Here is a 13383-nt window from a genome sequence, read left to right as displayed (position 1 = left end):
TGCACAAAACGCATTTGCGTTTGCCGGCACGTTCGCTGCCGGTGCCGAATTTTTAACCAACAGCATTAAAAACGTCGCCGACTTCTTGAGGTTTCACAGCCTGTGTTTGAAGCCGTCTGTCCAGGCAAAACCGTCACAGATATATACGATCGCGTTGAAACACCACAAATGTCAGGTAGTAACGGCTTTCTCATTTCGTCCCGCTAGCAGAAGCTAGAATGTGTTGTGTGGGTTATAAAGATTACAGGTGAGGTCTCTGCGAGAAGGAAGCCGAACATGGTCATTGTAACCCTTGATGGATCGTCGCTGATCGATCCGTCACTTCAACTGGGATTTGCCCGTCATTTACGTGTCGTGACGCGCGCATGGTGCGTGGTGATGTAGGCAGTGACGCGCGGCGCTCCAAAATGTTGGAATGTACAACATCCCAGAATCCTGGGGCGCCGCGCCACCACGCCTCACCACGCGTCATGCACGCCATGCGCGCGCATGTCTCGCAAATGGCGCCTAAGTGGGACAGCCCCGTAACTCTCCATTTGTCTGGTCAGTGTTCACCCTCCACCCCCTTACGGAAAGGCTGAAATAAATTCTCCCAAGATATCACTGCCTCTCAGTTATAATAGCAAGCTTCAATGAGTATACAATGAGCTAGCACCTGTAAATTGCATGCAAGATTCCTAGAATATACTCCAGATATTTGCCAATGTGAGTCAAACTATCACAGGGTAGTGTGTTAGGGCAAAATATAAAGGCATCGTAATATTTCAATGGATTGATGAGCGCGGTAGATCGCTATGCTTACATTCCTAGACAACGCGTTAACGGGAGTGAAAGGTAGATGGAAGGGCATGGGATCAACTGTCAACTGAAGAGCTTGCGGATGAAAGGCTCCGAAAAAAGCAAAGGGTGGAGATAGAATTTGAAATCGTGTAACATGGTGTCCGATGGGTTGAAGAAGTCAATGAAACAAAGAGCCCGCTAGGTTGAGAGGATTTGATGATTGGAGCACGTGTCTTTGCCACCTCACTTTTTCGATCCAGACGACTTTGAGAAAGGACCCATCAACATTGGCACCTGGTTTTTATGAGTAATCTTGATCTGGAGGAGTGACAAAGAGGAGGCTGTTAGCAAGTTGAACCTGGTCAATGAATCTAGAAACAACGCGACTGTAGATGCTGGTTTACAGAAATGGACACACAGTGCTGGAGTAACTCAGCGGGTCAGGCAGCATCTGTGGAGAACATGGATAGGTGACGTTTCACAGAGTGCTGGAGTAACTCAGCGGGTCAGGCAGCATCTGTGGAGAACATGGATAGGTGACGTTTCACAGAGTGCTGGAGTAACTCAGCGGGTCAGGCAGCATCTGGGGAGAACATGGATAGGTGACGTTTCACAGAGTGCTGGAGTAACTCAGCGGGTCAGGCAGCATCTGTGGAGAACATGGATAGGTGACGTTTCACAGAGTGCTGTAGTAACTCAGCGGGTCAGGCAGCATCTGTGGAGAACATGGATAGGTGACGCTCCGGCTCGGGACCCTTCTTCCAGACTGATTTGCTTCGGGGCCGGCCTGAAGAAGGGTCTTGATTTGTGAACCGCGAGAGAAACAGGTTGCAGGGAACACCTCGGTGCAATACCCTCCACCCCAGGTCCCCAATGTAGAGGGGGAGAATCCCTGCGTAGAGGGACCCCCACCTGGGGCCCCCCTCGCGACCGGAAGGCAACACCGACCGCCACTTGGTGTCCGGACGGTGGACCAGGGCGAGGAAGTGCAGGGTGTGGAGGAGGAGCCTGTACAGGACACGCCTCCCTGCGTCTCGGAGGGAGACGAAGGGTGTCGAGGAAAGGCGGCTCAAATTGTGTGGGACCGGCTCCTGCGTCTCTGTCGTGGCGGGTTTGTCGGTCAGTCGGTGTCAACGTCAGCTCACGCGGCGTGTGACTTACCGTGCATGGAGGCTGCACCCAGGGCTCACCGTCGATCTGCATCGGCAGCAGTCGCTTTGTCCTGCAAGAGAAGCAGACGGCGTCACGAGCAGGCAAGGTGCGGCACCGTGGCGGACTGATCGGGAGGAGGGGAGCTGGCGGCAAAAGGTGGTGACGTGCCGTGCTCTTACCTGATGGTGACCTCGCTGCACTGAGCCAGCCGTCTTCCCGCGCTCTTCAGCCCAGCGTAGATCTGCCCCATCTCAATCACCCCTTCCAGTCCCACCACCTCCAGCAGCCGGTCACTCAGGTCTGCAACGGAGAAACATTGCAACAAAACAGTGTCCTATAACGATGCCATGAGAACACTGCTAAGGAAACCTAGATGGTGTCGTGCTAGTCAGTACTCAGTCAGTACAGATGGCCCTGTCCCACGGTACGAGTTCATTCCAAGAGCTCTCTCCCGAGTTTGCCCTGAAATCGATCTCGGAGATTTACGGTAATGGCCGCTCGTCGGTACTCGGGGCTCTCGTGGACATTTTTCAACATGTTGAAAAATCTTCACCCGTCTTCCCGAGTATATTGCGTTTCCCGAGCACCTGCCGTTAGCGTTACGAGCCGCTAAGAGACGTCCCTGAGCTCCGACGTACCCGCTACGTACATTCTACGTGCTTACCACGAGTTTGATTTTTTTTTTTTAAACTCGGGAGAGCTCTCGGAATGAACTCGTACAGTGGGACAGGGCTATCATGCCCCTGTCCCACTTAGGAAACCTGAACGGAAACCTCTGGAGACTTGGCGCCCCACCCAAGGTTTCCGTGCGGTTCCCGGAGGTTTTTGTCAGTCTCCCTACCCGCTTCCACTACCTGCAACCTCCAGCAACCACCTGCAACCTCCGGGAACCGCACGGAAACCTTGGGTGGGGCGCAAAGTCTCCAGAGGTTTCCGTTCAGGTTTCCTAAGTGGGACAGGGGCATAACTCTCTCTTGGATTCATCAGTCGTACTTACCTTGCACGCATGACTTCAAGGCCTCTGGGTCGGTTATGGCTGCGTTGTCTTTGTTCGGCAGGTGCTTGCTCTCTCCTCTCTTGTTCTCGCCCCATAGGTTAGAGCCCCCGTGCATGCTGGGGATGTTCAGGATGGCGATTCCCTCCAGCGACAGGTTGCTCAGGTCGATGAGTGTCCCAGAGCACTGCGGGGGGGGGGGGGGGGGGGGGGGAAGAGCAAACGTCGTTAAGCATGGTCGGAGGAACTGCCCGCTCCCCGGAGGAGCAAGGGACCTCCCAAGTACAAGCCTGTGGGTAGTTCCAACAATGTACCTTGCCTGATCCACGGCTGTGGACACTAAAGTGGACGGTGTTGTACCTAGTGATGAAGGTTGTCAATAGACAATAGGTGCAGGAGTAGGCCATTCGGCCCTTCGAGCCAGCACCGCCATTCAATGTGATCATGGCTGATCATCCCCAATCAGTACCCCGTTCCTGCCTTCTCCCCCATATCCCCTGACTCCGCTATCTTTAAGAGCCCTATCTAGCTCTCTCTTGAAAGCATTACAGCTCTCAAAGATTACAGCAGGATCTTGATCGGTTGGGCAGGTGGGCTGAGGAATGGTCGATGGAATTTAATACGGAGAAAGCTGGGAAGTCTAAAGGGTCTGTCTCACTTTCACGACCTAATTCACGACCTCTGCCGAGTTTGCCCTCGACTCATACTCGCAGCATGGTCGTCACGAGGTCGTAGGATGGTCGTAGCAGGCCGTGATGCTAGTCGTAGGTACTCGTGGCATCAAGTAGGCCGGGGCGTTTTTCTAGCCTGATGAAAAATGTCCACGAGTAAAAAAGGTTGTGAGTTAGGTCGTGAAAGTGGGACAGGCCCTTATCATGGGCAGGATCTACGCAGTGAATGGCGGGGCTCTGGGGAGTTTTGTAGAGCAGAGGGATCTAGGAGTGCAGGTGCATGGCTCATTGGCAGTGGCATCACTAGTGGATAGGGTGGTCAAGAAGGCTTTCGGCATTTGGCCTTCGCCAGTCAGAGTATTGAGCATAGAAGTTGCTAGGCCATGTTACAATTATACAAGACGTCAGTGAGGCCACATGGAGAGGATTGTGTTCAGTTCTGGTCACCATGTTGTAGGAAAGATGTTGTCAAGCTTGAACGAGTTCAGAGAAGATTTACCAGGGTGTTGCCAGGACTCGAGGGACTGAGAGATAGGGAGAGGTTGAACAGGCTGGGACTCTATTCCTTGGAGCGCAGGAGGATGAGGGGTGATCTTATTGAGGTGTACAAAATTACGAGAGGAATAGATCGTGTAAATGCACAGAGTCTCTTGCCCAGAGTAGGGGCATCAAGAACCAGAGGCCATAGGTTTAAGGTGAGGAGGGGGAAGATTTAATAGGAATCTGAGGGGTAATATTTTCACAGAAGGTGGTGGGTGTATGGAACGAGCTGCCAGAGGAGGTAATTGACACAAAGCAACTCACTTCTATCTCCAGAACCTCCTGCAGATTCTTGCACGTGGCAGAGACTGTTTCCGAGGTTGCAAACTCAAAGTACCACAGCTTGTTCTTCATCCTATGAAGAAGAAAATGTCAGAATTGTAAGCACTCGAGCTTTTGCAAGATAACCCGGAAGAAGCAGACAGGGCATGTGCTGTGGTTGTTTCAACTGGGGTCCCGCATCTTGGCTGAATTTACAAGAGCATTGTGTTCAATAATAAGGGACGTTGCAACACACACAGTACGGTAACTGTCCCTGTCCCACTTACGGAACCTGAACGGAAACCTCTGGAGACTTTGCGCCCCACCCAAGGTTTCCGTGCGGTTCCCGGAGGTTGCAGGTGGTTGCCGGAGGTTGCAGGTAGTGGAAGCAGGTAGGAAGACTGACAAAAACCTCCGGGAACCGCACGGAAACCTTGGGTGGGGTGCAAAGTCTCCAGAGGTTTCCGTTCAGGTTTCCTAAGTGGGACAGGGGCTTAACTGTCCCTTCGGCCCACAGCGTCTATCCTGACCTTTAATAGACCCCACAAAATGCTAGAGTAACTCAGCTGGACAGGCAACATCTCTGGAGAGAAGGAATGGGTGACGTTTCGACCCGAAACGTCACCCATTCCTTCTCTCCAGAGATGCTGCCTGTCCCGCTGAGTTACCCCAGCATCTTGTGCCTATCTTTGGCTTAAACCCGCATCTGCAGTTCCTTCCTACACATGCCGACCTCTATGCTCTTCTAAACTAATCCCATTTGCTCAAATCAGGACCACATACTTCTGCGTAGGAAGGAACTGCAGATGTGCAAGGAAGAACTGCAGATGCTGGTTGAAATCGAAGGTGGACACAAAATGCTGGAGTAACTCAGCGGGTCAGGCAGCCTCCCTGGAGTAAAGGAATGGGTGACGTTTCGGGTCGAGACCCTTCTTCAGACTGAGAGTCAGGGGAGAGGGTAACTAGAGGTGTGAAAAGGTACAGACTCGCAGCCTCCTTGCTGTAATCCATCTCGTCATTGTCAAGTCAAGTCAAGTCACATTTATTTATATAGCACATTTAAAAAACAACTCTCGTTGGCCAAAGTGCTTTACATTTGTTATAAGAATAGTATAATGGACCAACAATGGACCATTGTGGGCTCGGGAAAGGTGGAGCCCACAATGGTCCATTGTTGGCTGTGTTAGAGGTGACAATGATGAGACGGGGTACAGCAAGGAGGCTGCGAGACTTGAAACATAGAAAATAGGTGCAGGAGTAGAGGCCATTCGGCCCTTCGAGCCTGCACCGCCATTCAATATGATCATGGCTGATCATCCAACTCAGTATCCTGTACCTGTCTTCTCTCCATACCCCCTGATCCCTTTAGCCACAAGGGCCACATCTAACTCCCTCTTAAATATACCCAATGAACTGGCCTCAACTTCCTTCTGTGGCAGAGAATTCCACAGATTCACCACTCTCTGTGTGTGAAAAAAAAAGTTTTTCTCATCTCGGTCCTAAAAGACTTCCCTCTTATCCTTAAACCTTTTCCTTATCCTCACCACCTAGACCCAGTGGCGGTGAAACCCTTGGCCCAGGTCACCGGTTCTCCAAGCTCGTTCTGTTCACTGGATGGGGCTTAGAATGGGGTTCACCCAGAGCGGGTCTCAGCTGCCAGCCTGGCACCCTCGCAGCCTGGCGAAGAGCATCGAGATGCACCACAGTCTGGCTCACCTGCTGTTGAACTTCTCCGGGTACTTCTCGCGCATCACGTGGAACCGATGAGCAATCGAAGCGTCCTGTATCAATAAAGAAAGAGATTCAGATTCAGATTCAGATTCAACTTCATTGTCATTGTCCAGTGTACAGTATAGAGACAACAAAACCTGCTGGTCCGGCAACGGAGAGACCTGTAGCGCCTCCTGGATGGTAGGAGGGTAAACAGTCCATGGTTGCAGTGAGAGCAGTCCTTGGCGATGCTGAGCGCCCTTCGCAGACAACGCTTGCTTTGGACAGACTCAATGGAGGGGAGTGAGGAACCGGTGATGCGTTGGGCAAGAAGACGCCAGCAGTCAGATCCCGCCATCCACCCTATTCGCTTTTGGTTTCGAAACGCAGCGCAAGAAGGTGGCTTCGTCGTGCCGGTCTTCTACGTGAAACAATGGAGGACCCGATGTTGGGGGGAGTCCAGAACCAGGGGCCACACACACAGTTTAAGAATAAAGAGTAAGCCATTTAGAACGGAGACGAGGAAACACTTTTTCCTCACGGAGAGTGGTGAGTCTGTGGAATTCTCTGCCTGAGCGGACCACGGAGGCCGGTTCTCTGGATGCTTTCAAGAGAAAGCTAGATAGGGCTCTTAAAAATAGTGGAGTCAGGGGATATGGGGAGTTGGCCAACTCCTGCACCTATTGTCCATTGTCTATTGACCCGGCGTTGAGGGGGGCTGCCATGAGGAAGAACAAACGGGGAACCAGCGTGGGGGGGTGGGGATTGTTGAGAGGGAAAATATCGGAGGATCTGGCGCGGGGGGAACCGCCGGCAACTGAGGGGAACCACAAATGGAACACTCTGCAACTTTGGTCGATGCCCTTTCAGTGGCGACTCTTTGCATACCTCGGACAGGTGTGCAACCAGTCACATGTGACAATAAAGTACTCATTCATTCATTCTGGTTCAGTATCACTGCCCTCACCTCCCGGAGAAAACAAAATGCCACGCAAAACGCGGGGGGACAAAAACGCTGGAGAAACTCAGAGGGCCTACGGAGCGAAGGAAAAATAATTTTTCCTTCGCTCCATAGATGCTGCCTCTCCCGCTGAGTTTCTCCAGCATTTTTGTCTGCCTTCGATTTTCCAGCATCTGCAGTCCCTTCTTAAACACAGAATTATGCTGGAGTAAGTTCAAGTTCAAGTGAGTTTATTGTCATGTGTCCCTGTATAGGACAATGAAATTCTTGCTTTGCTTAAGCACACAGAAAATAGTAGGCATTTACTACAAAACAGATAAATGTGTCCATATACCATGATATAAATATATACACACATGAATAAATAAACTGATAAAGTGCAAATAGCAGAAAGTGGTTATTAATAATCAGAGTTTTGTCCGAGCCAGGTTTAATAGCCTGATGACTGTGGGGAAGTAGCTATTCCTGAACCTGGTTGTTGCAGTCTTCAGGCTCCTGTACCTTCTACCTGAAGGTAGCGGGGAGATGAGTGTGTGGCCAGGATGGTGTGGGTCTTTGATGATACTGCCAGCCTTTTTGAGGCAGCGACTGCGATAAATCCCCTCGATGGAAGGAAGGTCAGAGCCGATGATCGATTGGGCAGTGTTTACTACTTTTTGTAGTCTTTTCCTCTCCAGGGCGCTCAAGTTGCCGAACCAAGCCACGATGCAACCGGTCAGCATGCTCTCTACTGTGCACCTGTAGACGTAACTCAGCGGGACCGGCAGCGTCTCTGGAGGGAAGGAATGGGTGACGTTTCGGGTCGAGGCCCTTCGTCAGATCGAGACTCATCCGAGTCCATCGGAAAAACGTAAACTTTCAGGACTTACCACCCCGATGGAGAAGTAGTTGTTAATGATGTTGTAAGGCACAGGATCTCCTTTCTCCTGACCGGACTCGATCACCTTGAAGCTCCATCGATCCAGCAGCGTTGGGATTCCCACCTCGATGTCTTTCAGGATCTTTGTCAGCTTCTCTCCATCATATCCTGCGAAACAACAGCCAGGCTTTACCCTCCACATCAGACAATCCGCAGCGACAGATTTAAACGTCCCCCCTCCAACCACCCCAGAGGGGCAGCGAGACTTTCATATGAAGAAAGACTGGATAGACTCGGCTTGTACTCGCTAGAATTCAGAAGATTGAGGGGGGATCTTATAGAAACGTACAAAATTCTTAAGGGGTTGGACAGGCTAGATGCAGGAAGATTATTCCCGATGTTGGGGAAGTCCAGAACTAGGGGTCACAGTTTAAGGATAAGAGGGAAGTCTTTTAGGACCGAGATGAGAAAATCATTTTTTACACAGAGAGTGGTGAATCTGTGGAATTCTCTGCCACAGAAGGTAGTTGAGGCCAGTTCATTGGCTATATTTAAGAGGGAGTTAGATGTGGCCCTTGTGGCTAAAGGGATCAGGGGGTATGGAGAGAAGGCAGGTATAGGATACTGAGTTGGATGATCATCCATGATCATATTGAATGGCCGTGCAGGCTCGAAGGGCCGAATGGCCTCCTCTTGCACCTATTTTCTATGTTTCTATATTATGATGCCAATACGTGGGGTGGCAGAGGTTGGCGACAGGGTGAGGCAACAATCCGCTTGGACACAACACAAAGGATTTTCCCTCAGGAGCTTCCCAGTTTGTGAGGATAAAGGAGGATTTCATTCGGAACCATTTCATTCCTAAGTCCACCCTCCGCCACCTCCAGTTTAAATTCATTTGGAGGACAAGGAAACCAAGAAGCAACAACCAAGCTGCCTTCAGAGGGGTAACATAGACAATAGGTGCAGGAGGAGGCCATTCGGCCCTTCGAGCCAGCACCGCCATTCATTGTGATCATGGCAGATCATCCCCTATCAATAACCCGTCCCTGCCTTCTCCCCATATCCCTCGATTCCACTCGCCCCTAGAGCTCTATCTAACTCTCTCTTAAATCCACCCAGTGACTTGGCCTCCACTGCCCTCTGTGGCAGGGAATTCCATAAATTCACAACTCTCTGGGTGAAAAGGTTCTCTCACCTCAGTCTTAAATGGCCTCCCCTTTATTCTAAGACTGTGTGGCCCCTGGTTCTGGACTCGCCCAACATTGGGAACATTTTTCCTGCATCTAGCTTGTCCAGTCCTTTTATAATTTTATATGTTTCTATAAGATCCCCCCCCCCCCCCCCTCATCCTTCTAAACTCCAGTGAATACAAGCCTAGTCTTTCCAATCTTATTAGTCTATTCAATATGAGTAATGTTACTCAAATAGTGAAAGGCCCGGATAGAGTGGATGTGGAGAGGATGTTTCCACTAGTGGGAGAGTCTAGGATCAGAGGGCACAGACTCGGAATACAAGGACATTCCTGAAGGAAGGAGACGAGGAGGAATTTCTTTAGCCAGAGGGTGGTGAATCTGTGGAATTCATTGCCACAGGCAGTGGAGGCCAAGTCAGTAGATATTGATAAGGTGGAGATTGATAGATTCTTGATAAGTACGGGTGTCAGGGGTTATGCGGAGTAGGCAGGAGAATGGGGTTGAGAGGGACTTGATGGGCCGAAGGGCCTAATTCTGATCCTATAATTTACGAACATGCTGGAGTAACTCCGCAGGTTAGGCAGTGTCTCTGGAGAAAAGGAATTGGTGGTATTTTGGGTCCAGACCCTTCTTCAGACTCAATTAGTCTGGAGGTAGACAAAAGTGTCTCGTGTACCGAGGTACAGTGAAAAGCTTTGTTGCGTGCTATCCAGTCAGCGGAAAGACAAGGTAGACAAAAAGTGCTGGAGAAACTCAGCGGGTGCGGCAGCATCTATGGAGCGAAGGAAATAGGCAACGTTTCGTCACGAAACGTTGCCTATTTCCTTCGCTCCATAGATGCTGCCGCACCCGCTGAGTTTCTCCAGCACTTTTTGTCTACCTTCGATTTTCCAGCATCTGCAGTTCCTTCTTAATCAATTAGTCTGGAAACAGTTTGTTTGGCGGCATAGACATGGTGGGCTGAAGGGCCTGATCCTGTACTGCCCTGTGCTCTGTTATTTGATCTATGAACGTGAAGATGGGAAGGTTGATCGGACATTGTGACTTGTCCCTTTTCGGGAATTTGTTGGGAATGTGAGGAGAATAAGACTGGGATGAGTGCGTGTAGGTGGGCGACTGTCGGCACTAGAGTCAGGCTCTCGGGCCTGTTGCCGTGCTGTTTACCAGGCCGCTTCTCACCTCCTCCCCATCTCAGGCAGCGGGCCAAGTCGTTGCCTGTACCGAGCGGCAGAATGGCCACGGGGGGCTTGACCGGAAAGTGCATTTTGTCTGAAAGCAAAGGAAAGACAATTGTAACACGAGAGCTCAGTGACAAGCCATAGTACTTTGCTGAAGACGGACAGAAAAAGCTGGAGCAACTCAGCGGGACAGGCAGCATCTCTGGAGAGAAGGAATGGGCGACGTTTCGGGATCCGAAACGTCGCCCATTCCTTCTCCCCAGAGATGCTGCCTGTCCCGCTGAGTTACTCCAGCTTTTTCTGTCCATCTTCGGTGTATAGACAATAGGTGCAGGATGAGGCCATTTGGCCCTTCGAGCCAGCACTGCCATTACAATATGATCATGGCTGATCATCCAAAATCCGTACCCCGTTCCTGCTTTTCCCCCCATATCATATAACCATATAACAATTACAGCACGGAAACAGGCCATCTCGGCCCTTCTAGTCCGTACCGAACACTTACTCTCCCCTAGTCCCATCTACCTGCACTCAGACCATAACCCTCCATTCCTTTCCCGTCCATATACCTATCCAATATATTTTTAAATGATAAAATCGAACCTGCCTCCACCACCTTAACTGGAAGCTCATTCCACACAGCTACCACTCTCTGAGTAAAGAAGTTCCCCCTCATGTTACCCCTAAACTTCTGTCCCTTAATTCTCAAGTCATATCCTCTTGTTTGAATCTTCCCTACTCTCAATGGGAAAAGCTTATCCACGTCAACTCTGTCTATCCCTCTCATCATTTTAAAGACCTCTATCAAGTCCCCCCTTAACCTTCTGCGTTCCAAAGAATAAAGACCTAACTTGTTCAACCTTTCTCTGTAACTTAGTTATCACTTGATTCCGTTAGCCCTCAGAACTAAATCTAAGGGGCCTGTCCCACTTACGCGACTTTTCAGCGGACTGTCTGCCACCTTCAAGCTCGGGGGGCACACGCCTGAAAAACCGCGAGCTGGAGCGGCCGTTAGCGCATAACACACACACGCACGCACATACGCACACTCACGCGCACACGCACACACACACGCATGCACACACACACATACACACACATCGCAAAGGCGGGGGCCGGGGAAAGTGGGGGAGCGCTGTCTGAAATTCACACGGTGCAAAGCCAAGGTGATACCCGCGATGAACAGGAAGGTTAAAGACGGCTAGCACAGTTTACGGTAAGACACTTCTTCAGAAGAGGTCTAGAGAAGGGTTTCGACTCAAAACATCACCTATCCATGTTCTCCACAGATGCTGCCTGACCCGCTGAGTTACTCCAGCACTCTGTGAAACGTCACCTATCCATGTTCTCCACAGATGCTGCCTGACCCACTGAGTTACTCCAGCACTCTGTGAAACGTCACCTATCCATGTTCTCCACAGATGCTGCCTGACCCGCTGAGTTACTCCAGCACTCTGTGAAACGTCACCTATCCATGTTCTCCACAGATGCTGCCTGACCCGCTGAGTTACTCCAGCACTCTGTGAAACGTCACCTATCCATGTTCCCCACAGATGCTGCCTGACCCGCTGAGTTACTCCAGCGCTTTGCGTCTATCTTCAGCCTGCGAATGTTTCTTGCGCGACTGTGCAGCCGATCAGCTTGCAGTTCTTGGCGCTGTTGGCGAGCGGGCATGTGCCATGAGGAGTTAAATACCGCCCAGTGCCCACGGCATTCAGGGGAGCTTGCAGGGCAGGTTAGGGAGCACCCCAGCCCCATAGGCAAGGACTCCCCCTACTGGTTGTCCGGGGGGGGGGGGGGGGGGTGGGCTACAACAGACCGGAAGGGCCGAATGGTCCACTAACAGCAGGATGCAGGGGGGCAGGCTGGACTGAGACGTGCAAGGTCAGCGTGGAGCTCGTCGTCTCAAGGCAAGGGGTGTGGAGAGGAAAGAATTCAATGCAAAGATGCAGCACGTCAAGCAATGTGTTGGAGTGCCACTCCTTGGTGATGCCTCTGTGTTGCAGGCCCCTGCGATGCTTTCACCTCCTGCCAAGATGTCCACCGACTTGGACACAAATAGCCGGAGTAACTCAGCGGGCCAGGCAGCAGCTCTGGAGTGAAGGAACGGGTGACGTTTCGGGTCGGGATCCTCCTTCAGGCCACTGAATTGCTGCTGCTATACCCTGCATGTGCCACACATGCCCACGCACCTTCATCACAATCTACATTGATGCATCTTGGAGAGGGCATCAGGCCGTGGGCAAACCAGCTGCCCTGGTGCGGTTTCATTTAGTTTATAGTTTAGAGATAGAGCGGAAACAGGCCCTTCGGCCCACCGAGTCCGTGCCGACCAGCGATCCCCCACACACTAACACTACCCGACACACACTAGGGGCAATTTACCATTTTATCGAGCCAATTAGCCTGCAAACCCGTATGTTTTTGGAGTGTGGGAGGAAACCGGAGCGCCCGGAGAAAACCCACGCATGTCACGGGGAGAACGTGGAAACTCCGTACAGACAGCACCCGTAATCGGGATGGAACCCGGGTCTCTGGCGCTGTGAGGCAGCAACTCTACCCGCTGCACCACCGTGCCGGCCTCTAATAATCCATAGCCCTCCATTCCCTGCATATCCACGTTCCTTTCCGCAAGTCCAGCGCTCGCCAGTCTATGAACCCGCCCCTCTTGCGCTCTCTCCCCCTCCCTCCACCCCGCCTCCCAGCCCCCCCGCCCGCTTCAAGCATGGACAATTAGCGCAAGGTACGATGGGGGTGGGGGCTGCAGAGAAGGCCGCCTGCCTGGAGTTTGGGGGAAGCGAGCAGCGGAGACCCTCACAACCGCAGTCTGGAGTCGGCTACGTGGCAGGTGCAGGCCGCACAGTGCGGGGAGAAGGAAGAGCTCCACACGCTCAAATGAAGGCCTTGAACCCTGAGCCATTCCACCTTCCCTTCCCTCCAGGCGAACAGACACTTCAGGAGCTGACGATTCATGTGGGCACTCCTCGCCCCCCCTCGCAAAGTCAGCAGCCCCAACCCACTCCCGTTAGATCCGAGCCGAGGACAGAGCCTCCTTCTAACTTGGCCGCAGTTCTCTGTCTG

The 13383-nt window shown here is 51.8% G+C and overlaps 1 protein-coding gene across 1 annotated transcript in view; it reads right to left on the bottom strand.

Annotated features, from left to right (window-relative positions):
* Positions 1–305: 305 nt before the first annotated feature.
* Positions 306–13383, bottom strand: part of LOC116968725 (diacylglycerol kinase beta-like) — a 34139-nt gene continuing 21061 nt past the window's right edge. Inside the window, exons 11-18 of the mRNA XM_033015514.1 lie at positions 10304–10393; positions 7939–8096; positions 6115–6179; positions 4402–4492; positions 2930–3113; positions 2112–2232; positions 1942–2002; positions 306–1098 (exon numbers count right to left, since the gene is read on the bottom strand). Of these exons, the coding sequence (XP_032871405.1) occupies positions 1024–1098; positions 1942–2002; positions 2112–2232; positions 2930–3113; positions 4402–4492; positions 6115–6179; positions 7939–8096; positions 10304–10393 (845 nt within the window). The 3' untranslated portion in view covers positions 306–1023. The remainder of the gene's footprint in view (positions 1099–1941; positions 2003–2111; positions 2233–2929; positions 3114–4401; positions 4493–6114; positions 6180–7938; positions 8097–10303; positions 10394–13383) is intronic.

The sequence above is a fragment of the Amblyraja radiata genome, chromosome 46 (assembly GCF_010909765.2).
Source record: "Amblyraja radiata isolate CabotCenter1 chromosome 46, sAmbRad1.1.pri, whole genome shotgun sequence".
In the NCBI taxonomy this organism is placed as follows: Eukaryota; Metazoa; Chordata; class Chondrichthyes; order Rajiformes; family Rajidae; genus Amblyraja; species Amblyraja radiata.
Note: the sequence above shows the minus strand (reverse complement) of the source record. Positions and strands in the feature narration are given on the sequence as shown.